Here is a 26,656-nt window from a genome sequence, read left to right as displayed (position 1 = left end):
CAGGCCTTTCCATGTGGCAACCTGCTGGCTTTTATTTCACAGCCCTGCAGCAGGTCAGCTTTTGACATCTCAAGGGTGGTTTCACAAGCGTGCATTTTAATGTGATAAGCATGTGTGTTTTTTCCTGAAGTGTTTGCACTTATGTATTAACATGGCTATTTTAGAAATTGGACTGACATTTCCATTGTTTCCTCCTTGTCTTATCTTGCTTTGTTGCATGCTTTAATAGTTTTTATAAAGTTTATTGCCCCCTGCTGCTCAATATCTTCGTATGCTGTGTGTTGTTCTTTACATCCTGCTGGGGTGCAGTTTAATGAATTATTTTTCAATGAGAATGATATGATTTTTACAGCCTGCCCACAGAGATAAGCGATTTTAATGTAGTATTTGTCTGATTCTGTTACCCTTACCCATTTTTTTTTTTTCCTTTAGCCCGTACATGTCACCAATACTAGCATCTGAGTATCAGAAGGCTTTGGCTGTCCAAGTTTGATGCTGTGCATGTAATGGTCTCTTTTATTGCATATTTAATTCTTTATCTTCTCCAATCTTCTCTCTGGACCTCTATCTTTCATTCCATTTCAAACAGTTTGGCTTTTATGCCAACATCTGTACATTTGCTTTGCATTGAAATTCCAAGAAAAGCATCTTTGCTGCTGGTAGTCTCTTGCTCTGTAATTGAATCCACACATTTCTAGGATGTGTGATGTGGGGCAATTTAGCAACTTTAGGTTTTTGTCAAACTAGGGCTTCTATGAAACTCTAGAAACTAGTTAGGGTTTATTTCGTGAGCACTTTTCCCACTTTCTTGTCTTCGCATCATCCCCCGTCTTACACAGCAACTCTTTTTCCCTAATCTGGTCGAATCATAAGAGGTTCTTATTTCTATTTCCAGAAATGTAGTTAACATTTAAGAAACCACCATTCCTAGGTCCCATTCCTTTCAGTTTAGTCTGTTTCCACATATGCTTTCTCTGTATACATCACTATCATCCCTTAACCCCCACCTAGTCACATACACCGTATTCCTCCATGTTAGGCGTCAATTAATTAATGTAGGCATTCATGACAAGGATTGTCTCAAGTTTGGAACACTCAGTGAAAAAATTTAAGTCTCAACATTGAGGAGACACCTTGATATTGACTATGCGAGGTCTTGTCTGCGGTTTAAAAACTAAATTTACCAGATGTATCAGTTAAAATATATTTGACTACAAATAATAGAGTATGGAACCTGTAGTGAGCTAAACAATAACATGATTTAATTATCACACTGTAAGGGGAATCTGGGGTAGGAAGCCCCAGATACTGCGGTGGCTCCCCATGGTTAGGCAGGACCTCAGTTGTATTTTTCTTCTTTGCCATCCTCAATGTGTTGACTTTTCCATTCAAGTCTTGTCAAGTTATGGTGGAAAATGATTGTTGCAGCTTCCTACACTGGTCCTTATACAAGACGTTTCAAGATAATGTGAAGAAGTGTGAAGCATTTTCCAGAAGCTTCCAGGAAAGTTCCCTTTATGTCTTTTTGGGCAGACCAGGATCATAGCCCTAAACTTTGGGTGAATGCAGATGTGGGAGAACTGGCTTCAAGCCCATTATTACTCTTTTCCTGGAAATGGGTACACTGCCTTTCCAAGGGCATCGGGCTTTTCTTTGCAAAGAGGGGATAGAGCAACAAACTTGGTTCCTTTTGGGTGGGCAGTGTGTATGTTTGCTTAAGCAGGGATTGGACATCATTGAATTTAAAAAGGACAAATACAGAGTCTGTGCACAGTTGCATCTAATTCTCTGTTTTTAGTAGTGAATGTGGTATGCCTTACTTCATTTTAGATTCATCAGGTTCCATTTGTAAAAATTATTCTATGTCCTTATTTGCAGCCAGTTTACTAGTAGGCAGATTGCTATTTCAACAGTGACATCCGTATTTTGACATTTTGAGACCTTATGACAACAGCTGTGGTATAACCAGTGCTATGCTTTGGATTGAGTTTCATTTGCTGCGGTACCCGTCCAGAAAACTGTAATCCCTGTGAAAGCAGGGGCCGTCTCTTCTTGTTCCTAGTCATTTCCCTTAGTGCCATCAGAGTCCCTGGAGTATAGTGGATGGTCGGTACATACTTACTGAGTAAATGGACCTCAGACATACGGGAATGACATTTTGAACTCATGTTACTTGCTCTTAACAATAAAATGCTATACGTGATGAAATTTAACATTTGAATCAAATAAAAGCATTTTTTATTCATCAGTTTATATATCCTCATGTAATTAAGAGGATTTAGTTGCACCTAGTTTCATAAAATGCTTTTCGTAAGTCAATAAGCAGCTCCCTCCCTTCTGCTTCCCTGGACCTGCAGTAAGACCAGCCCATCACACAGTTAATGTCATTATGAAACCCTGAAGAAGAGAAAGAAGGTACAGGTTTAATGTTACTGGTGTGTGATACTGCAGAGTCAAGTGTTGCCCTACCTCCCACTCCTCCTGGATATGGAAGTGGAAAGGGAAGGTGCCAAGAACAGATAGGGTGGTGATCAGTAGTGAAGGGAATGGAGAGGGACTGCTTGCAAGCTCTGGTATGCCTACTTCTCTCCTTTCCTCCTCACCTGGCCAGGTAGCTAAGGGAAATGTAATGGAAAGGGATGTAGCAAAGAAATATGTCCCAGAATATTTACATTTTCCCAAAGGGAGCACAAATAGTAAATAATTTACTCTAAAATAAAATACATCAAACTGAAAATAAATATAAACTTTCCTTGAGGCTATGCAAAGCTCTCTTCTAAACTCAGCTTTTTATAATCAAACTTGCCCTAAAAGATATGAACCAACTGAGAGAGGCAAGGAGATGAATCCAGTTTCAAGAGCATAAACATTGAATTGCCATTTGTACTGAATTTCAGATGCAATTTAAAAATTAATCTAGAATGTTCAGGTCATGAGTATTATGAAAGCTTTTTATTGTAATCCTAGACAAAACTTTATTATGCCATAAAGAAGTCAGGAGCCTTAGTGAAAATTGTAGTTGACAGGAAAATAAAGTCGATTCCACTTAAAGCTAAAAGGTATACTAGGTCAAGAGATCCTTATATGTATCTTTTACTTTAGAGTGCATTTACAGCTCATGAAAGGAAGTAGATTGATATTCTAGAAGTTAACTTCCTTCTCTTGTGTTCACAAAGCCTGAGTTAGCCAGGTGGAAGGATATGGAATTAAGCTTTTATTACTCTGCCTGGGAGCATATGAGCTGGTGTAACCAGCCCAAGGATGAATGTGCAGTTTCCAGAGACAAGCCGACCTCTGCTGAGACCACACAGTTTCCTCCCTTATATTTTTCTCACCTCAGCTGAGTACTGAAATACAAATATCTCGAATGATACTGTTTTTTTGAATCTCATTTCACACTAGCCACTCTCAGTTGCTGGAAATTAATCATGATCATCAGTATGTGTTTATGGAAAGACTATGGTGTATATGACAGATATTACAGCCCAGATGGTAAAGAATCTGCCTGCAGTGAAGGAGACCCGGGTTTGATCCCTGGGTCAGGAAGATCCTCTGAAGAAAGAAATGGCAACCCACTCCAGTATTCTTGCCTTGAGAATTCCTTGGACAAAGGAGCCTGGCAGGCTACAGTCCATAGGGTTACAAAAGAGTTGGACACAACTGAGCAACTAACACTTTCATGTGGTCTACAAAGAAATGTTAATTCAGTGTTAGGAACATTTCAGCTATGATCTTTGCCCTCTCAGAAATTAGGATCTATAAGAAAGATTTAAAAACATCAGGTTTTCAGTTTATAAAACCAGTGCATTCCTTCCCAGAAAAAAATTAAATAAAAATAATAATGCAAATGAGTTATTATTGGATGTTAGATTCCTAGCTGTGTTCACAGAGCCTAAAACTCATGCTAGAACCCAAGATGAAAGTAAGCACGGTCATGCCCTGTAGGTCCTGGGAGCAGGTTTCCTTGTGGCAGGCTCTTGAGGCAACAGCAAATTATCATCACCTCACAGAGGGATCTTCTGTGTCCCTCTCTTGAGTCATTAGCTCTTCAATCCAAGAGCACTGGAAGCTGAAGAAACCAAAACCAGCGTAAAACCTCTCAGGAGTATTTTTTGAGAAGGGAGATTAGAAACATGTTTTTCATAACATGAAATTTGGGGATTGTCTGTGGCTTTTCTTTCTTTAGGCTATGTCTTTAGTATTATGATTTATAAGATTTCTTTTGACTAGTTGCTGATTGGTGGAGATTTTTAAGGTGGCTCAGTGGTAAAGAATCCCATGTGCAGTATGGGAGCCACAGGAGATGTAGGTTCAATTCCTGGGTCGGGAAGATCCCCTGGATGGGGAAAGGGCAGCTCACTCCAGTATTCTTACCCAGATAATCCCATGGATTTAGGAGCTACAGTACATGGAGTTGCACAGAGTCTGACACAACTGAGCACACCTGCATGTGTTACATTACAGTGCATGGATTTTTTTTTTTTTTTTACTTAAAAATACAACTTTAATGTACTTCCTAGTCTGTTTATATTGTTAAGTGACCAGTTTTATCCAGGCATGGAAATAGAGGGATAGAACCTTAAATACAGGCTAGTCTAGAAGAGACTACTGCTGCTGCTGCTAAGCCACTTCAGTCATGTCCGACTCTGTGCAACCCCATAGAAGGCAGCCCACTAGGCTCCTCTGTCCCTGGGATTCTCCAGGCAAGAATACTGGAGTGGGTTGCCATTTCCTTCTCCAATGCATGAAAGTGAAAAATGAAAGTGAAGTCGCTCAGTCGTGCCTGACTCTTAGTGACCCCATGGACTGCAGCCTACCAGGCTTCTCCATCCATGGGATTTTCCAGGCAAGAGTACTGGAGTGGGTTGCCATTGCCTTCTCCGCTAGAAGAGACAGTTATAATCAAATACTTTTCATGATAGAATTGCTTTAATTACTTACAGAAGGTGGATATGTATAATCATCTTCCCAGACTCAGTTGACTACATATTGTACTTAATAAATGAACTAGTTGACAAATGCTCTAACAACCATGATCGTATCAGTCTGTGAGGTTTTTGCTTACTTGTAGATGTCTCTCGTATTCAAATTCTAAGTGATGACTTCATCATCGAAGAGGTTTGCAAACATCATTATAATTACTCCTGCCCACCCTATCCCCAGCCTTTTGGGTTCTGGGTTTATCTGGATCTTTCCAATAAACATAGTATTCTGATCAGACACTTCTTTTTTCTGGCTTCTGGGAGTGAACTGAATTACGCACGAATCATTTTGTGTACTATGAGTCACTTGCTGTTAGACTCTTTTTTGGTAAAATCATATTTGTCCTTTTCCCTCACTGATGGGAATAGGAGCTTACTATGTTGGCCTCCCACTCAAAGGGAGCAAATGCTTGTGGCATAACTGGAGGGAATCACTTTATATCCTTTTGTGCAGTCTCTGGGTAGACTCGTTGAAGGACAGAAGATTTTTCTCCAGCAGGAGAGAGACGTTTCCCCCTTGATACAGAAATCTCACACTCCAGGTGCTTTGACACATCACTGACTGCTGGAGAGCATGGAGCCAGTGTTTACTGCTGGTTCTTGGGTGTTAAACAGCCCTCCACTGCTTTTATTGTACCATTAATTGCACTTAATGCAGCTGCATTTCCAGTATGCTTGGCTAGGCTCTGAAAATTAAGTAGAGGGTACTTTGTTATAAAATCCACTGTAATGAGCTCTGGTGGGACAGGGTCTGTTAAGTTTGAAATTACCTCAGGCCATTTCTAAAGGACTTCTTAAAATATTTCACATCTATAAAAGTTTGTAACTAGATAAATAGCCGTGGAGAATGTTCTACCAGGCAGAGGGAAATCCACACTTCTCAGTGCATCTTTGATAAAGTATGACTGTTTTGAATATTTGAAAGGGGTGTTTGTTTTCCTAATTTTTATCTGCCTCCCATATTCACTAAATTCTAACTTTCAGACTGTCATTATGTCAGCTCAGCTTTGGCTGCTTTGCACCACGGTTTATGTATACAGACCTTTTCCTTTTCTGTTTTTTAGGTTGTTTTTGAATCCAAATCATACACTGAACTAGAATAAATATAGGACCCCCCTCTGGGTGTATATAAATTGGTTCGAGAAGGGATCACACCTCCAAGAACAAAAGTACTGAAGAGACAGCTGTAACTATTAGCCAATTAGTTTAATGTTACAACTACCAACCAGGGCCTAAAACAGATTCCTGGTACCTAGCTAATAGATGCTGAAAATGACTTTAATTCCCCCAGTATTCTTGGGCTATGTGACTGACTGCTATACTGCTTTGTGGCTAATAAAATTTCAGATTGACTAATTTACCAGGTAGCTTTACCAAAACATCCAAGTAATCCGTACATACTCATTAGAGACAGGTCCGGAACATATTCCCTTAGGACTGATTTGAAAAACCTCTCTGGGATCAGCCTCACTGAGCTTTAGATGCACTGGCACAAATCAGGTGGAGGATCTTCTATGGTTTAATGCAGCAATTTATCTGAGTTTTGTAGTTAAAGTTTGAGCATGAGGTAATTAGAGCCCTCCAAGCTTGAAATTCATGAACCTTATTCCCCCTTTAATAGACTCTATACAAGCTCGCCAAGTTCACTATTTGACTGATATATATGGAGGCTTTGTCAAAAGCCGCTGGTCAAAATGTAGTCTTAAAACATTCAGAACTGGTTGTCCTTTATTTTGAGCTCTTACCTGTGTAAACAGGGACGATCGCCACGTGTTATTACCAAGGGTCAGCAGCAGTTTATTGTGCCCTTTGGAAACAGTCCCTTTTCAATAATCAGATACATGCAGCCATGCAGCTCCACACCTGCTGTCCAGATGGGTCTAGCCACAAACATGACGTGGCCAGTCAGGGACGAAGAACAGAGGGGACGGGATGATGTGGGTCTGGTGGGTTTCTTCTACTGTTTATCCCTCCTGGGAAATAACCTTTCTGCAGCTACCATTGTTAGAGTGGGCAGCATTTAACTATCCATACCTCTGCATTAGGTAGTCTTAAATTAATCAAACTATTCAAAACCTACCATGTATATATTTTTAGCAGGTGAGGAATATAAGCATAGAATTATGAATATCAATACATACATGCCTGCTTATACACAGGCACGTGTATGGACGCACCCAGTGCAAAGACACCACACTGCCTTTCTCCCTTGACACTTAGAAAAGATTGTTATATGTTTTACCATATAAAATCACAGATCAGCTATAGTCTTAAGGATCTTCATAAATGCCAAAAATACTTTCTCTCTAATAACCGTTTATATCAGTCCTATTTGTGAACAAGCCCATGATGTTGGTTGACTCTAAGAAATCTGTAGGGGTTTTTCCTTTTGTTTTGTCTTCTTCATTTGCATATGATTCTTAAAATACACATCTTTGAAGAAGGAGAGGGGAACTAACATTTAGTGGACACTTCATTTGTATCAAATACTGCACCACGCTTGCCTATGTTATCTCATTTAATCCCTAAACAATCTGCTGTGGTGTGAGTGGTGATAGCCATTCATCTTCCTAGTAACGGTATTTGTCTGAGATTTTTTTAACTGGCTCAAGGTCACACACAACCTAGGAAATATCAGAAAAGTCCTAATTATAGAACATCATCTTAGTGACTTCCTTTAATTTTTCTCATCAAAACCATTTTGTCAGCACTCATTTCTATTTTGCTACAGAGAGATATTTAAAAATCCAGATTGCATTAATATTTATGTGTCCCTTACTCTTTGCAGGTAGGCACTAGAAAATTATTCCAAACATTGGTATTTAGCCCTTACCAGAACTTTTTGGACAAGGGGTTATAAACCCACTCTATAGATGAGGAAACCAAGATCTATAAACCAAGACTACGTCTCTTGTTCATCAGCTGGTAAATGACAGAGCTGAGACAAGAAATAAAGGTTTCTGTCTCCAAGAATTATGCCCTTCATACTAAGCAATAGTTGCCTCCCATTTTTTCAAGTACTCCTGAATACTCAGAGACTAAGATGGAAAAATGTTGAGTACTACAAAGGACAGAGCTAGACCTCGGCATAGATCTAACTGAAAGAAGTTCTCTCTAAAAAACTGAAGTCATCAACTTCTGAAGGCAGCATGTAGAGTTCATTGCTCTCACTCTCAACTATGGTTCCAATTATGAAGGAAAAAAAGGAGGTGGCAGCAGTGCTGCAAATAAATATAAGTGAAATTGGACCAAGAAAATAAAGGTGCCTGGAGTCCCAATCAAATTCCAGAAGTGAGCTGCCTTCACTGGAAACAGAAGAGGAAGGCTAATAAGAGGAGCAAGTTGAGGGAGCCGAGGGGAGCATTTAGTATTTTCTTCTGAGTGCTGAGGATGCAATTTGTTTAAACAGTATTTTTGAAATTCCAGAGGAAAAAAAAATGTCTTTCTCTCTTGCCAGGTAGAAAATTCCACCTCACTGATGTAGCTGAAGCCACTGTGTCTGTAAGAAATATTTCTTGGGAAGCAGGGTCTTTTTGTTCTGTTCTACACACAGCCGTTCTTGGCTTCTTTCTTCATTGGCTTAATCAATATTCATTAAATAAAGCAGGAGGAATATGAGGTTCTTCTTTCCCTTTTCACTTGCTTGTTCCAACAAATAAAAGGCATTTTTGTTTTCTCTGATTAGTTAATATTCCTTTAGTTCACACCTGAGTATATTAGTGATCTGTTGCAATACTTGCCTGTGGGTATTTGACAGATCTTGGCTGCGAGGGAGAAGTACTTATTGCTTTTGTGATACAAGAGTTGCAGGGACTCCAAAAGCAATTCCAGGTAACTCCTCTATATGTGACATTTCAAAGCTTTTGCACTGGCAGGAGATACAAGGACAAGAGACTGAGGACCAATTGGAATAGGAGAGAGCTTTACTACTGAGATATGAAGTGAGGAACAATACTGGAGTGTGAGATGAGGGGAATACCTCAACACAGCATCATACAAAAGAGGGGTCTTGTACTTTGTATAGCATATTTGTAAATCCATGTATATGGAGTTTTCTGTTTTCATGAAATTGACAGGAAAGACATGGATCTTAGGAAAGAGTGTTTGATGTCCCTAAATACACAGTGGAGAAAACTAAGAGGGAGGGAGGCTGCTCTGAAATAATGAGCCTGTACTCCCAGCAGAATGAAGACTCCTCACAGGAGGAGAGAATGGATGGAAGACGTGATGGCTTGATCTTAGATGTGCTTGGCACCTTGTCCTGTAGAAATACACTCCTAAGCTTGGGTTGTAGATCATTATGTTGTCTGACCAGCATCCAGGAGAACTTGTTCCAAAGTTGAAATCCTTATTGACTGGAATGGGTCTCCACACCATGGAACATCATTTTTGTAGATTCAGATTATAATAAAATATTGAATTAAAAATATACACATTGTTCAGCTTTACCTAAACTCTGCACAGTGGTGTACCTTCTTTTGAGGATTTTCCATCTTTCTGTGTCTCACGGCTGTTACTTGCTTCTTTATCTCAGGGTATAAAGATCCTCAAGTCACTTAAAAAAAAATCTCTTTCCCGTGGCCATTTCCTACTTCTCTTCCTTGCCAAGATTTCCTCCCTTTTTCTCCTTCCTTTCACTTCCAAATTTCTAGCAAAGGAATTTAAAGTATAGAACTCAGGGTTCTCACCTCTCATTGCTCCTCAGTTGACAGCAGCGTCCCCAGCTCGGTGCTGTCTTGTGATATCCGATGTACTCGGTGAGCCTCTCCTTCAGATGTTCTTGTCTTGCTCTTTGTAGAGCACCACCACCTCTTTAACTCCCCGCTGCCCCTCTAGGTGTTCATTCTCAGGCTCTGTGCTTCTCCCCTTGCTCTCTATAAAGGCAGGTGCTCCCCACACCGCTCCCCCTCCCCAACCCCGCCGCCCTCCCTCATTCTGCCCCACCCCAGCTTCTCTGCCCATCTGTACGACTTGCCACCAAGACTGCATCTCTGCCACCCCTGAGCCCAGAGCCTTGAGTCTACTGGACACCTCATCTCAATGGGCCTGCCCTAAAGACACCTGCAGTTCAGGATCTCGTGTTCTAGTATGTCCTAGCACAGGGAATGAGTGAACCATCTATATTGTTTGCCAACCCAAACAACTGGAATTCATGCCTGACTCTTCTTTTCCCCTAAATAGTCAGTTACAGTGCTCTTTCAATCCTACCTCCTAAGGACCTTCAGAAGCAAACTCCTCTCTAATCTTTCTATCTTATTTACTAGGGTTAACTCATCTTCATCTCTTCGCCGAGCTGTGTGTGTGTGCTCGGTCATGTCCAACTCCTTGTGACCCCATGGACTGTAGCCCGCCAGGCTCCTCTGTCCATGAATTCTCCAGGTAGGAATACTGGAGAGGGTTGCCATTCCTTCCTCCAGGAGATCTTCCTAACCCAGGGATCAAACCCACGTTTCTTGTATCTCCTGCATTGGCAGGCAAGTTCTTTACCACTAGCACCACCTGGGAAACCCCATCTCTTGCCTTGACTATGACATAGCCAGTCTATTCATCTTCCCTCCAAACACAATTCCTCCCTTTGCCCCTCTGCCATGTCGACATAACACATACTAGTGCTCAACTCCAACCCCTATAGGACTCTGTAAATGAATCCCAGTTACTCTGTGTGAACTAGAAACTCCTCTGCAGTGCTCGTGATGTAGCCTGCCAAGGTGCTCTGAAATTCCCTTCCCTGCAGGTGTAGTGAACTCACCTGGCCTGCTGGCCTTGTGCCACTGGGCATGCTCTCTGGCTGCCTCCACCGCTACTCCCTGACTTGTTTGCCTGGAGCGTTTCTACTCATTTCTGGCCGAAACTCTCTCTTCTCTTTTACCTCTTTGACTTTCACTGGAGTGAGATGCCCCCCTTTCCTGATACCTCCAAGTAAACCATTATTTTGCTACACTTGCTGTTTTCCTTTCCCCACTCTCTCAGTTCCTGGAGGACGTTGGCTCTCTGCCCTTTCCTGAACCCGAGAAGCTCCTCCCGTCTCAGGGCCTTTCCACTTTCTCTTGCCTTTCAGATAGATCTTGGAGAGGTGTTTGCCCTGATTTTCCTTTACTGTACAGAAAGCCCTGTTGCTTCTTGCCCCTGCCCCATTTTCTTCATGCTGTTGACTGCGTTGAGATGTGTGTGCACTGTTGTCGTCGCTGTTGCTGACTTCCCCACTGGGATGTCAGCTCCATTAAGGCCTTTTTGTCTGCGTTGTTCCCTCTTCTATGACTTAGCACTAAAAGAGGACCTGGCACTTAGTAGGCCATCAGTGGATATTTAGATGAGCAATTGTATTCTTTTCAACTAGCATAATACTAGACAGTATTAGTAAATACTAAGTATTTACTCTTAAACAGTCAGCAGAGATTTATTAAAAAGAATAAGCACAGAGTAAGCATTTGAACATGATTAAATAAATTCCCAGGCCTGAACCTGCTAAGAAGAGACCAGAGGCTTCCTGGAAAACAGAAGCAAGACAGCTGGAAGACAAACAAAAATGACTGGCTAGTGGCAAAGTCCGTTCTCATCAGAATGCTGGTTCAGTTATTCAGTTCAGATTTTTGGCAAGTGATGCAAATTCTTTTTCAGAAAACGTTGATTGATTGCACAGTTGTACCCACTTCATTTGCAAACCTTCATTATCTCTTTTTCCTTTCCTCCCTCTGTCTGCATTTAGAAGGGGAGGAGCAGTGTATAGTTCCACAAAGCAATTTTTGTGAATAAACCAACTAACTGGCTGCTGCTTTCAGACTCAGAGTTCTGCACAGAATACAAGTGTCTGCTTTAGTTGTGTGTTCTCTGACTGAGTCTCCTTGCATTCATTCATTTGGGTGTTCATTTGATTACTTACTCATTCAAGGAATCATTTGCTCAGTCCCACTAAGTGCCAGGCTGGTACAGGCTGTATGTGGGTGCCTGGCTCTTGTCTAAAGCAAGAATTCTTGACATGAGGTCTATGGATGGGTGTCAGAGGCTCTCTGGAATTTTTATAATTGTATACACAAAAGCTTTGTGTTTAAATATTGCCTTAGGAAGACAGTTTGCTTAAACATGTCTGTTATTCAAAGAAAGAAACATGTTAAGAACCTCTGACAAATAGAGGCTTGAGCTAAGTTATGGATCTAAATAATAGGTCTTCAAATTAGGTTTTTTCCCTCCTTGATATGTTTCATGGTGTTGATGAGTGTGAAAGTATATGCTTGTGTGTGTTCTTAATTTTAGGCCTGACAATCTTGTCAGCTTGTTTACTAATCTCTAAATGCAAATAGTGTTCATTTTTCTTACATAGTTTCTAACTCTGTGTAAGTCATAGCCTCTGTAGGTCCCCACGAGGCAGATGGCAGTGGTGATGAAAACTTTGATCTAACATAAGCAAGACCTAGTTCCCACTCAGTTACCATTGATAATTGTGTGGGCTTTTGTTTGTATGTAATCAGAGAAGATGGTGGGGTTGTAAGAGGTGATTTTGGTTTCCAGTATTGGTAGCTCTGTACGTTTACCTAATCAAGTTATGTTGGAAGCGTTCAGCATCTTAAAATGAATGCCAATTACTGCTAGAATAGTACATGAGTGAATCTTCAAGAGAAAATTCAGTGGGCAGTTGCTGACACTCAGTGAATTGCTGGCTCTTTGCCCAAGTATGTGTGAAATGTTTGTACTGGTTTGAGGCCCTGATTGCACTTGGCTCACAGGGTTTGTGGTGACACTGTAGATTTTATATCACGCTGCAGGAAAGACAGAAACTAGGTAAAGCATTTAGGGGAACAGATATTTCTAATAGTTTGGTAAATAATTCCTAAGAAATGGGCATATTTAAGAAAAATAGTGTTTCTGTAAAAATTGGGATACAGATGGTGATTTAGAAAAGTCATCTTTGACTAGGCCTCCACTTTTCATGACAAGGAGGAAGAGCTGACATGTGCTGAGTACCTCCCATGGGCTAGAACTCTAGGCTGTTCATTTATTCACAAATATATATTGCGCACCTTCTGTGTTCTGGGCCCTAATCTAACTGTTAGGGTTTCAGCAGTGCACAAAACGATTCCTCCAGCTTAGGAAGGGAACAATGTGAGTGGAGAAGAAAAAGTGTTAAGTGAAAGTATTAGTTGCTCAGTCATGTCCAACTCTTTGCGACTCCATGGACTGTAGCCCACCAGGCTCCTCTGTCCATGGGATTCTCCAGGCAAAACTACTGGAGTGGGTAGCCATCCCATTCCCCAGGGGATCTTCCCAACCCAAGGATCAAAGCTGGGTCTCCTGCACGGCAGGCAGTTTCTTTACTGACTGAGCGGCTGGGGAAGTCCTTAATGGAGAAGACAGACATCATGCCAACAAGTTTTAGGAGGGAAATAAAAGCAGAGTGGGGGGTGTCACGTGTCCTCACAGCATCTCCCCTTGACACAATAGACACTGAGGTCCCCAGAGCCTAATGTGTCCATGACCACCCAGCTAATAGAGATAAATGGAGGATTTCAAACTCGGTCAGCCTGACTCCAGAACCCAAATCCTTTCCTCTGTGTGCAGCTATTTCCCAATAACGTGAGTCCTTCCATTGAACTCAGGCAAGCAGAGGGCAGAGAGCATCTTGGGGAGGAATCGGATGGCCTCAGTAAGAGACCTGTGGCAGGAAGATCCCCTTCAGAGCTCTGAGGTGATGGGACAGTCCATTTGGTAACCGATTGCCTCCCACAGTACCCGGTTGACTGCTGTGGTGTTGGCGTGCACTTCAGGAACTTTGACACAGGCAGGGCAAGTGGTCGAATGGCAAAGTGTGGGTTTTCAGACAGAGCTGAGTGAACCTTGATCCTCCTGGACATAGCTGTGTGACTGTTAAGCTATAATGTTGAGCCCCAGGAAGTTGTGGTAAAAGTGTGGCATCCAGACTTGCAAGTGTCTTTAGGAGTGTGACAGTCCATTGGGATGGCAGCTTGAGAAAAAGCTGGCTGGAGCTGGCCGGGTGGCGAGCCTGGGACCTTGCACGTGTAGCCAGGCGAAGGTGAAGTTGTTCTGGCCTCCACGTCCAGCCAGTGGATCCAGGGTCTTGAGTGCTACGGTTCACTGTCCGTGTGGCTCACTCTCCACACACAGTTCCGGCATGCCCCTATACTGAAGCCGCCGCTCTCCCCGCCCCATCCAGAGTTGAGAGTTGAGAGTCACACATTCGTTGGATTTTATTTATTTGCTTATGTATATGTCTTCACACTAGACTCTGGTCACCTGGAGGGTCAGGATGGTGCTTGCATTTTTATATCCACTGACATGGTACCCAGCTAAAAGTAGAGACTCAACACAGATTTCACATGCAGGCTTTTAGCTTTCTTCTGCTGACATATTAAGAAAGCATTCAGAAATGGAAGTGGGAACCTGGCTTATATCACTAGCTCCTAGGTCTATGAGGTTAATATCTTCCATGTTTTAAGTGTTCACTAAATTTTTCATAAATAAATGTATTACCATGGTCTGAAATGGTTGAGCTCTGGAAATCAGTCAGTGACTTTTTCAGTAGCAGGTGCTGTTATAATTGTAGCATTATGTCCTTTGTGTCAACAGCCCACTATTTCATGGAACTGTTTATTTTTTACTGTTCTTTGTCAGAAAGTCTCTAAACACACCACTAAGCATTGATGGGGTCCAAGAGTGAGCTAGCACGTGAGAGAATGTGAATATGAATATATGAGTGGATGAACAGGAGAGAGAGGGGGAAAGGGCCAGAGACATTGCCTTCTTTCTCCCTCAGAGACACAAGCTGCTTCCTACAGAGCCAGTTTTTCCTAGGCCCCCTGCCGTATTAGTGGCCTTGGAAAGCCCGAAGGATGGATGGAGCATTAGAATGGAAGTAATAAGATTGTGCTTGACTTCCTCAGCATTTGTAGCAGACGTTACAGTTGTCATAACATGAAGCTTTGGGATCAGACTTGGGGGAAGAAAATCAAGATAACAGATGTGAACGTTTTCCTTTTACCACAAAGTGTAGGTGGGGATAGTGGTAAAGAACCCATCTGCCAATGCAGGAGACGTCAGAGATGTGGTTTCAATCCCTGGGTCGGGAAGATCCCCTGAAAGAGGAAATGGCAACCCACTTCACTATTCTTGCCTGGAGAATTCCATGGACAGAGGAGCCTGACGGGCTATAATCCATGGGGTTGCAAACAGTCAGACATGACAGAAGCAACCTTGCATGCACACATGCTGACTGACACCATACCAATTCAATGATAATCTCTAGTTCCTTCCTACTGGGCAAAGTCATGCCACTAACAGTGTGTGTGTCACTGAGGTCAGAATGGGTGACAGTCTTACAATGGCACTCAACTGAAAGGCTTTTAAGACATTTTGCAAAATGAAAGTATAATAATCCTTTTTTTGTGTCAGCCTCTGTTGAGGGAGCATACCAAACCTAACCCCCATTAAAAATTTCAACTTCTCGAAAACAGTTTTCACATATTATTGGGGGAGGTCATTTCTACCAATTAAAGGACAAGTATCCAACTTAATGTAGTTTATGCTGCTTTCAGATCCCAAATTAGAAGTTTCCTCTCTAATTTTCCTTTTGAAAGCTGTGGTCGGCGAGTACTCGGTCCTTCACGACTTAATGGAGTAGGTGATTGGTAGAAGAAGGTTCATAGGAAGAAGAGAAACAAGAACAACAGTAACAACAAGAAAAGAAGCAGCTCAGAAGCAGAGCTTCAGATGGTGTTCGGGCAGAGCACCTGCCCACCGCAGGCACGTGTTCCAGCTTGGAGCCTGGGCTGGTGTCTGCAATACCACACTCCCTGTGGCCCGCTGGGCCCTTCTGTCACACAAGACTGCCTCACTCAGTGGACTCTCTGTCTGTCATCTCTGTGTTCTCAGGGCCCAGCAACGTGCCTGCCTCCTGGTGAGGCTCAGTAAGTGTTTGCTGCTGTAGCCCTGAAGCCAGAATGAATTAGTTGATAACTTTTGCTGAGCTCACTTTAGATAAAAATCAAGACCCTCTGCCACTCAGATGTTCTCCTGTTCTATAGTTTCTGTTCTTTCTGTTCTCAAGTCACTTTGTAACTGCCTCACCCTTCAAACTTTTCCAAATTGAGAGGGAGTGCAATTGATGATACTCTATAGCTCTGCTGGAAATCCAAAGACAAGAATTAGTCATAATCTATTTTTTTTTAATTTTGTAAATACAAAGAGGAAATTCTCATTTTCTTCACTGTATAAAGAGAATTAAATAGTTGTTTAAGCTCTGCATACAAAGCAAGCCCTTGCAGCATCACTTTGTTAAAGTCAAAAAATACATTCAGAAAAGATTTGGAGTTGTGGTTGGATTTCAAGTCCTGTAAAAGTGACTGTTTTTTATATACATTGTTATGAGAATGATTAAGAAGGTTAAATTGAAATGATTGTTGCCTACCATTGTTAGAGAGTCCTGTTTGAATTTACAACAATTACTTTGCAGAATCAAGACATAAACATACCCTCATCTATTCCTTCAATCCTGCCCTTATACCTCCATGCATCTCTTGAGGATTCCCCTGAGGAACCCCACTCACCAACCTTCAGCCTAGGCTGTGGCTGATGCCTGTATTTTCCTGAGGTTTCTGACCTCAAAGATGTTGACTGTCAGCACTTCATCATCACCTCTAGTGCTATCGCTCCAAACAGCAGCTTACCCCATTGCCTTAAGAATGTCCTTGTCAAGCAGAAGTTTGGGTCCTCTCAAGAAGTGTGTTGATCAACTTCTATATAAGCCATGTAAGGCACCTATAATAGGTCCTGTAGTAACTTCCAGATTGTCAGAAAACTGATATTTTCCTCTTTCCCTGCCTATAGATGAAAAAGCACCTGCTTTGATAACTCTCATTTCCTTCAAAGGAAAAGCAAGGCAAGTGGGCAAAATGACTCTTTAAAATGAAAACCTCATACTGGAAAGAAGTCTTTGTAATTCATACAAGAAACATTTTTAAGACTTACAAAAGTAATACTTGGGTGCCGTTTCACTTTTAGGCAGTTTACCATTTTGATGAAGAAAAGTTTCCTAAAGAAAGTGTTCAAAAATATGTGAATACTGTATAAGTTCTTCAGAAGAGAGGAAGTGCCTGATAAACACATCCGTGTTTAAACAGATCATTGTTTTGTGTAGTTCCCCTTAGTTTGTACTAGTTGTAGCCATACAGATAGGCTTTTTTTGATAAAAGGAGACATGATTCCTTCTTCTTAAATCCAGCCATTCATTTGTAAATATTAATACTCTCACAGTCTTATCGCCCTTAACACTTTTCCTGAATATATTCAATGCATCTTTAAATTGTGGGAGAAATTTAAATGTGTTGCATCAAAGAATTTTTGAATCAGCGTAAGACTTCTTAGAGTTTCAGTTATTTTAATAGATTAAATACCTCTTTTGTCTAAACTGGTAATATAATGTGTTCATATGCTTGAGATATGAATTATAAAAATGTATTTTTAGAACATTCTGGATATGAATTTAAAAATAAACCCATACTACACTGTTTTTGAATATGGGAGGGGTTTTTTTTCTTATTATTTAATGTTAACCTACCATTCAAATGCCAGATCAACAATACTTGTCCCTGTTTCTTTTTGCTGGTTCTCAGTTATCCTGTATTTTAAGGGGCAAAAAACTTATCTTGATGAAAATACATTGAAAAAGTGTTGTTGTTCTTTGCTTTCAGACATTTGCTTCATGTAGTGTGTGGAAACTCCACACATCCGGCTTTTGGCAACAGTTTCGATTTTAGTGCTGCTGTTTGGGTTAATCAGGTACCTACCACTGGTTATTCCAGGGCATCTTCCCCATCCCAACCTGAAATTCCACCAGTGTTTAGGGCATGCACGAACAGTGAGGAATTTAGTGTTGAAAGGGTACAAACTGTGCATTTGGGCAGTAGATGGATTGGTAAGAATAAGTGTCAGAATGAAGACTTGGTCCCATAGTCAATAAAAGCATATCAATGTTTATTTTTATAGGGAGACACACATACACATATACACAACTGTATACTTCATAAACTTCTGAGACGTCTGAGAAAACCCTCCCTGGCTTCATCTGCCCTACAGTGAGGGAGGCTAATTGACATTCCTCAAGGGAAATCCCTTTTCTTCTCTTTGGTAGTCATGGGAAGACTCATTAAGCATTCTGTGTTCTTTTCTTTCCCAGACTCCGACTTTGCTTAGCCCAAGTGCTAAAGCCCAGGGAGTGATGTCCGAAATTTCCTTTAGTCCTCTCTTCCCCGAAGCTCAGTGTAGGAACAGAGTCTTGTCCCTTACACAGCAGATTCCGAGGGTACCCACCAAACTTCCCTGGAGGATGACTCCACTCTTGAAATACCACCTGCAAAACGTTAAGGCTACATTCACCCATCCTGCCGCTCAGCTCCCCGTGGAGGGAGAGTTGGATGAGAAAATAGCCCCAAAATGGTATTCCCTATCTGCTAATAACAACGTTTCCCAAATCAAACAATTTCTTGGCAACCCTGCCTCCCAGTGCCATCCTCTTCTTCACTTTTGAGTGTCTTTTTCAAGAGATCCCTGAAATAATGCGGCCCTTCTCTCTCGCTGCCTGTGGTTTCCCTTCCCAGTGTGAACTGTGCAGGGAGGGGCTGGGGCAGCTCCGGCGGCTCTGGAAGGGGGTGCGGGGAGGGTTAGGGGGAAAAGGGCAACCCGGGACGCAAGGCAAGAAAGGCTCATGACTTTTCCACCGTTCATTACGTGTGTCCACTGAGCTGGCCTGCTTCTGTTTTCTAATGGGTTCTTCAATGGCAAGCTGACCTTTTGTCTGAATAGGTCAAACTCCCACTGAGCGATAATCCTCAGCCTTCCTGGCGTCTGTGCATCCCTGAAGGTGACGGGCACTGGTTAGGAATATGACTGGGAGTGTGTGGTGTATTTCCCCAAAGAGGGATTGTCTTTTATTGCACTTAATTAATTCTCAAAGACTACCTCACAAGGTTATGTGGAAGAGTCTAGGTTATTTTTTGCTGACACCGTTGAGGGACAAAACGAATTTTTCAGATACATGCTTCAGATTGGGGTTTTCTTCTGTCTTTCTTTTTTTTTTTTCCTTCCATTTTTTAATGAGAGAAAGGCCAAATGTGCAATCCTAATGATTCATCATATCATTTTATATTTCTGAGACAATCAGAATTTCTTCAGTCAATTTTAAAAAATCTTTCTCCCTATACATTGCTTCCATTTAAAGTCTCTTAAAACTCTAAGTGTTTTATCTGTAACCCTTGAGAAACATGAGATCGTGTTGTTCTCTTGATCATGTTATGCTGGGCCTAGGTTTGTTTTGAATTGCTTAAAATTTTCTGATGGAATGTTTATGAGGTTTTATAGCACTAGTTACCCTACAGTGGCTAGCAAGTTTCAGCATCACATAGGTACTCAGTAATTTCTGAATTGAATTTGAATTACTGTAGCTTTTTTTTTTTTTACCAGTTTATATAACCTGTTCAAATTATACAATTCTCATCACTGTCAGTGACTGAGATATAGTCCTCACAGATATAGGATTACAGGTTCCATTTATTTAGCAATGTGCTGTGCATTTTTTGGTTGATTTAGGATTCTTTACATTTCAAAGCATTGTCTTTTAATTGAACAGACAAATGACTGAAGTGTCTGCAGATTAAACATTAACCTGTATAGCAATACCAAGAATGCAGTGTGGGGGGGCTACCAAATAGTTTTAAAAACTGTCAACTTCCAAAACACAGCAGTCTGAGAAAACTTCATAAACAGTGTATTACTTTTCTGAGAATGATGACCCTCATTGAGGAAGTGCCTCTTTAGTTTTTCTTTAGGCATAAATGATACTACATAAACACAATGAGATTAACATAGAGGAACAAAATAACTGTGTTTGTATTGTTCCTGAGTTATCAGATTATTATCTCAGTACTCAAAATCCCAAATGTGGTGGGATGAAAAATACAAGATAAAAGTACACATTTAACATCTATTCAGTTATCAATAATGCTTCAAGTCAGAGCTGGGCTTCTACCTGGGGCATAATGGGTTCCTGTTTAACATATTTATGTTGGTTGTAAAATTAGGAACTGTCATTACAGCCCCACATCACCTGCATAAGTGCAAAACATATAAATCAAGAGAAGTTCTAGTGTAATAAAAATGCCATTGAAGGGAAAAGCATGAAACCACTTACAAGATTCTTGTGTGTTATGCTAGCATGTACTAGAATGCACACTCGGGTTTCTGTAGAGGATCTGAAGAACAACGGAAACTAACCATGCAGGTGTAGGACTAGTGGACAGAAGACCTGATGGAGGCATGTGGGATCCCCAGACTGACTAATAAGCTTTTAAAATAAAATTCCTAATTATGTATGCATTTGCACCACTTACCTAAAGAACAGCTGAGCCCTAAGTTGAGGAAAGGCAAGAAAAGAATGGCCATCATTGGCCAGGCTTAAATTATCTCTGCAGGAACCCGGTATAGTTCTGCAGTATAGTTCATGCTTCAGGAAGGTAGTTGTTATTGGAGCATACTCCTTGGACCTTCTGGTGAATGAACAAGTTCCTTTCATTTCCTGTGATGTTTCAAGGTCCTCAATAGATTGGTGGCTGTTACTCTGCTGCCCCCCTCTTAATCCAGTTCTTTGGAGAATAGCATATGTTCTCTGAGATCAGTCCATTTTTTCTGTGAGTTACAGGGGTTTATTTTAAACCTCATTATTGGAAGTCCTGAAATGCCCCCAAATTTTAAACTATTAATAAAGAGCTTTCTGAATCCTAATTACTGCCTCAATAACAGAGTGGACACTTTTGAAGTTTTTCAACACCCCCTTCTGCCTCTCCAAAGCTCCCCTCCCCCCAACAATCTTTAAAAAAAAAGAGAGAGAACTGCAGATTTTATTCATGTGGGATCATTCACACCAAGCTACCATAATGTGCAATTAACACTCTAGAAACTGAAAACAGTATTCAGCAAGACAGCTGCATTATCAAAAATGCCAAAGGAGTTTTGAAGGGAGTAATGTGCATGTTAGAATAGGAAATTAATCAGAAATGCACACACACCCAGTAATACTGTCTTAAGTACATCTTAATATTAAAATTTTAAAAATCTTATGTCTATACTTATAGTAATGATTAATCTTAGGGTAGAAAATTGATTTTTTATATTTTAAGGTATGTTTTGCTTCTGAAGCAAATGAAGAAGTTAGAATAGTGATCTCTAAAGTCCCTTCCAACTGGAATATTCCTTGATAATAATCACTCTTCAATTATATTTTATAAATTTTCCTATTGGAAAAAAAATGCCCTTTTTATTTCCTCTTGCAAGTAATAGTGATACTTACCACTCATACTAGTTTCAAAGTGCCTTTCAGACATGGCAGACATTAGCTCACAATTGCAGGGGGGGAACTGCCTACTTTTGCACAGCACAGTAATCCTAAGTACACTTATATTATAATCCCTACTAAGGTATGGATCTAACTAACTGACTTAGTAATAACTGAGACATAACAGAATTATCCCAGCAGCATTTTGCTGGTATTGTCTTGTCAACTAGCTGAAAGCGTTTAGAGAAGAAAGAAAGTAGGGGGTTTAATTTTATTTTCAATTCATAGTGTCTAGATTTGAGGGAATTGAGGTTTGTCATACAATTTTTAAGAAAAGCAGGAAGAGGTGAGGGATGTATTTATTTGAAATATGGAAAAATTCTGAATATTTTCTTTCATAAATTGCTGGAAAGCAAAGTAGATTTTTATGTTTGAGGACTCTTTAAAACTGGAAAAATAGCTAGAACAGATTTCAAAGCAAATCATGACCCCATGCATAAAAAAGAAAGAAATTTTGAAGCAATGACCCACAATTCTGGATCCCGTAAATATCATGCAGTAAGCCCTTCTGTTAAGGATCGGGAGGCTGTCTGGGTATATGTGCCTGCAGACAACACATGCCAGGAACAGAAAGACTAACTATACCTTAGCAGAAGAACAGAAGTATTCAGATAAGGAACCAGTCACTGAGCTGAGAGGCACAGGCTAAACAAGCTTCCACCTGGGCTTCCTGCGGGTCCTAGAGGAATAGTTACACATGAATGTTCAGTAAATATGAAATCCAGCCATCCTGAGATACTTAACACTAGTGCAAACAGTCACTAATGAGAATCTCCTAGCCAACATGTTGTACTTATTAAATTATGATAAAGATATTGCATTAGAACTTTTTAAAAAATCCTGTTTGCTTTTTTCCTGGCCTAGAGGACATTAAATGTTCAGGTTTCTCTGGGAAGGAAAGGAAATATGTATTTGCTTTAAAAATAACAATACCTAAATTTTAAGAAAAGCAGCTTACTATTTTCTTTTAATGTGAACATTCCTATGTTTTTTGCTCCAGTATACGGAAAATAGTCCAAAAAGAAAAACATTAAATCTGATTTTAATGTTTGTAGAAGTTGATATTCTGCGATGAAAATTCAGCCTCAGCTCTGATTTGCTCAGGCAACTGAGAACCAGAGTTAAAACTGGCTTGTGATTCTCTTAGATTTTAGAGCTATAGTAGCTATCTAGTGATACAGTTAAAGAGAAATGAAGCTGAAGGTGTGAATTGGAGCCCCAACTTAATTTCTTTCTTTCTTTCTTTTCTTTTCTTTTTTTTTCTTTAAGTTATAGGTGCACAACGAAGGAGAAGCCCCAGTGCACTGGCCATTGAAGTATTTGAAGCACATTTGGGAAGTCACATTTTACAGGTACCTTTAAATGAAAAAAGCTTGCTTACATTTTGCTAAGAAAAATCCACGTTTAGTCTTTTTATGAAAAAGCCTTTTATTGCAACTATGTGTATGACTTGCTGTTGTAGCTTGGAATTATGAAATTTTTATGAATTTATTTTTTTTCTTTCTAGAAAGCCATCCCTTGAGAGAATATTAATGAGAAAGGGAGGGCAAGTATTATTTGTGCTATAATAATTGAGATGAACGGCACTATTGAGTTGATGCACAATGTATAGTAGCTGGCTGTTCCCAGAATGATTGTGTGTGCTGCATTTGTAAGTGAACATATGTGTGTGTCTTTGGAGCTATATTTTGTTTTTGGAAGAGCAAAGTTTTGTTGTGAAAGTATGTGACATTTTTATGTGTTGCCAAACTTCAGTTGTTCTTTGCTTAAGTTTGTATTCATAAGTGCTTCCCACCCTAATGTTAGCTTTCCCAAAGTACCAGCTTTGTCAGGATGAGATGTTAAAGTATGTTTTTAAGTAAGAGGAGAAGGATATTAATAATTTGATCTTTCCAGTGACTTTCATGAAAAATATGAGGGTGACTAGGCGTGGACCTGGAGTTATTTAGTCTTGGAAAAAATTTATCCCAAACTTAGCACCTCACTTATTCAGAACTTTTTCTGTTAAGATTTTGCAAATCACTAACTTGACTCATCATTCTACATTGCTTCTGTTTCCAGGATAAATGTTGCCATGGCCAAAGCTTTTATTATTTTTTTGTACATGTAAGATTCATTTTTAACCTGGCATTGAAGAAACAGACATATTTGGGGTGTTTGGGCATCTTATTGGAAAAAGATGGTTGCTTTCCTTAGATAAGATCTGGGATGAAAACAAAGCTAAACTATAAACTCCTGTCCATTCAAAGTAATTTTTTAAAAAAAAAGGTCTCTATGGTGCTTTCATTTTCTAGATAGCCAAAGTGGTGCTGAATCTAGCATATAATTTCTGAAAATATATACCCTAAAAAAACTGCTTTCATCAGATTGTCCATGGTCAAACCCCAGTGACTCTCCGAAACGGTTCCTTGGCTGACAGCTTCAGTGTCATCAAGACAGTTGTTCAAATGACAAATTCCTGGGTCTCTCCTGGACCTAGTAAATCAGGGTCTTCAGGGTAAAATCCAGGAATTTGTTACTTTTAACAACTATTTGAGATCATTTTGATGCTTTATTAGGTCTGAGATGTCACTATTCACCTTTGTAAATTTAAGGCCTGAAAGGTCCTTATTTATTTTTATTTATTTTGATCTTTCTCATTTCTCCACTAATATATGTACATCCCATAGAACTATGTTTCTTGAACTACACCTTAGGAAATGCTATCCTATTGTGTGCACATAAAGTTTTGAATTACCTTTGTAGTAGATAAGTTTCAGGGATACAGGAAGGATATTTCTTTCTAGATCTTTGCATTTTTATTTCCCTCTTCACTGTACATTTTTGTTCAGAAACTCCGTTATAAGTTTTTTATGAGGAATACCATATACACCACTGTTTCTCTGTATGTGAGGGGAGTTGGTTCGAGGACCCCTGTGGACAGAAAAATCTGTGGTTGCTCAAATTTCTAATATAAAATGACATGGTATTTGTATATAACCTATGCTTGTCCTCTTCTATACTTGAAATCGTCTCTAAATTATTTACAGTACCTAATACAGTGCAAATGCTATGTAAATTATTGGTGGCATGTGGCAAGTGTATGTTTTTCTTTGTGGAACTTTCTGGATTTTTTCCAAATATTTTTGATCTGTGGTTGGTTGAATCTGTGGATACAGAGGGCCAACTGTACATTGTTAGATTCTGATGTGATCCAGGATAACTCCTCTTTATATTCTGAAGCCATCGGTGCGTAAGATTTTGTCAGTGAGAGAAATGATTCCAGTGGTATCCTATTATCCTCTAAATTCTCTCCGGAAATCTTGCGTTCAGTGTTTTGTAGGGAGGGAGACTTAGGAGCTGCAAGAATTTAAATCTAATTTAAAACAAAAAACTTAAGAGTGTAAATGTAAGCTCAGTGAGAGCAGTGTAGAAATAAAGAGTGACTGTCCCCAGTGGCAGTTCAACATTGGACTCCAGTAAGAGAGTGGAGGATCTACATGAGACTGCTGAACTCTCCTGTTCTTTGGTTTGGTCACACCTGACTTAAACAGCACCCTTGAAGGGGACATAGACAGCTGGATGTCATTTGGAGTGGAATAACTAGATAAGGGCATGAACTGGAAATCGTGTCACATAAGATGTGGCAAAGGGCGTGGTGAAGTTAAGTGTGGGAAATACATGGCATAAAAGGGACATTAATATCCTCTCATCTATTTGAAGCCCTCATTCCAAAAGAAGAAAAAGAAAGGAGGATTAGATACATTCTGTGTGTCTTCAGAGTTTAGAAAAAAGAGAAAGGGGTGAAAGTTGAATAGAAAAAGAAATTGCCTCCATATAACAAAGCTTATAAATAAAGCTGTCTGCATTTCCAACACACTCTAAACCTTTAGCCTTCGAAGTATAGATGGCTTTGTAAAGATGCTTTCAAGAAAGTCAGGCATCCAAGTGGTTGCACTAGACAGTCTTGAAATTGTCATAGAAACTATAAACTCCTATCATTAGATTCTAAAACCAAAGGTTATGGAGGGGAAGAAATCTGTATGCTTCTCAAAATGATTTGTTAAAATTGCAGATAGGAATGGATAGGGAAGTAGTAGTAACAAAAAGAGCTTCCTCTAGGCTATCTGGTTAGTTGTCTTCTCTCCCAGCAGGATAATTCTTGAACCCATAGATCTGTATACCGCACTCAAGGTTTCTCAGTAGTCTGTTTGGGTAACATGGTTTCCTTATTTTTCCTTCAGGAGGTTCCATAGTTGAATCTGGTTGATTCATGGGGCCTGGGGTAAATTCTTTCTTCTTTCTCCCCTACCCTTCTTTTGTTTGTAAATATCGGGGCGGGGGAGGGGGTGAACAGCAAGGTTGGCATAGTCTCTAACACCATAGTTTACCATCATTACCAAAAAAAGAAAAAGAGTAAATACTTAGTAACGACATAATTTGCTACAGTAGGCACATGGCTGCTCTCCTTAACTAGCTTGCAATCATTTGGTTAAAGAACCAGGAGATTCCATACAGTGAGAAGCATCACACCAGTCAAGTATTTTACTAGGGGCCTGTGAAAGAGTGAGGCTCTGAATTTGCCACAAAGCATCAGAGAAGAACACTCAAAGTTGTTGATGGATGAATAGTTTACTAGCCAAAGACAACCAAAGAACATTGCAGGCAAAGAAATGTAGAACACAAAGCGTGGAGGCAGCTCGTAATAGATCATGTTTGGGGACTGTTAAGATGTTCAATTTGATGGCTATTTCACATACGCAGAGGACCACATACGAGATAAAGATGGAGAACTTACCAGCCATATTGCACAAGCCCAGTAAGCCATGCCAGGATGGTGTAATCAGCAATAAGCCTGTGGAGAAGGCTTTCATACAAGAGAGTGACAAGATAAACCTTTGGTTTGTTTCTGGTGTTACTATTAAAATACAATATAGGAATCCTCTGTGTTATGAGAGGCTATTATAAAGAGACAATTTAGGAAACTATTATAACAGTCTAATATCCAAATGAAGATCTTATCCGAGATAGAACCTCTATGAATAGAGACACAGGTATGGCACATGGTATGAATTAGAGATGAAAAGCTAGGGAATGGTAGGAGTTATCAGTGATCCCAGATCTTCTAGCCTGATAAAAGGTTCCAGTGATACTCTTGCCTAAGAGAGGCTGAAAGTGATATCTCGTTACTAACCAAATCTGTAAGAGGTAAGCAGTTGGAAACCTGAATCTGATCTTCTAGAGAAAGATCAAGGCAAAGGGTAAACAAGGTTGGGCACTGTTGATTTGTGTAGATGAATGG

At 40.2% G+C, this 26,656-nt stretch overlaps 1 protein-coding gene across 2 annotated transcripts in view; it reads left to right on the top strand.

Annotated features, from left to right (window-relative positions):
- NPAS3 (neuronal PAS domain protein 3) overlaps positions 1-26,656 on the top strand; it is a 954,232-nt gene that overhangs the window by 442,496 nt on the left and 485,080 nt on the right. Inside the window, exon 4 of one of the 2 annotated variants that reach the window (XM_040256781.1) lies at positions 22,651-22,727. In XM_040256781.1, the coding sequence (XP_040112715.1) occupies positions 22,651-22,727 (77 nt within the window). Of the gene's footprint in view, positions 1-22,644; positions 22,728-26,656 lie in introns of both variants that reach the window. The other variant, XM_040256782.1, reaches the window with a different exon arrangement.

This window comes from Oryx dammah, unplaced genomic scaffold, assembly GCF_014754425.2.
Source record: "Oryx dammah isolate SB20612 unplaced genomic scaffold, SCBI_Odam_1.1 HiC_scaffold_16, whole genome shotgun sequence".
Classification (NCBI taxonomy): Eukaryota; Metazoa; Chordata; class Mammalia; order Artiodactyla; family Bovidae; genus Oryx; species Oryx dammah.
The sequence above is the reverse complement of the archived record's forward strand: the minus strand, read 5'-3'. Positions and strand labels throughout refer to the sequence as shown.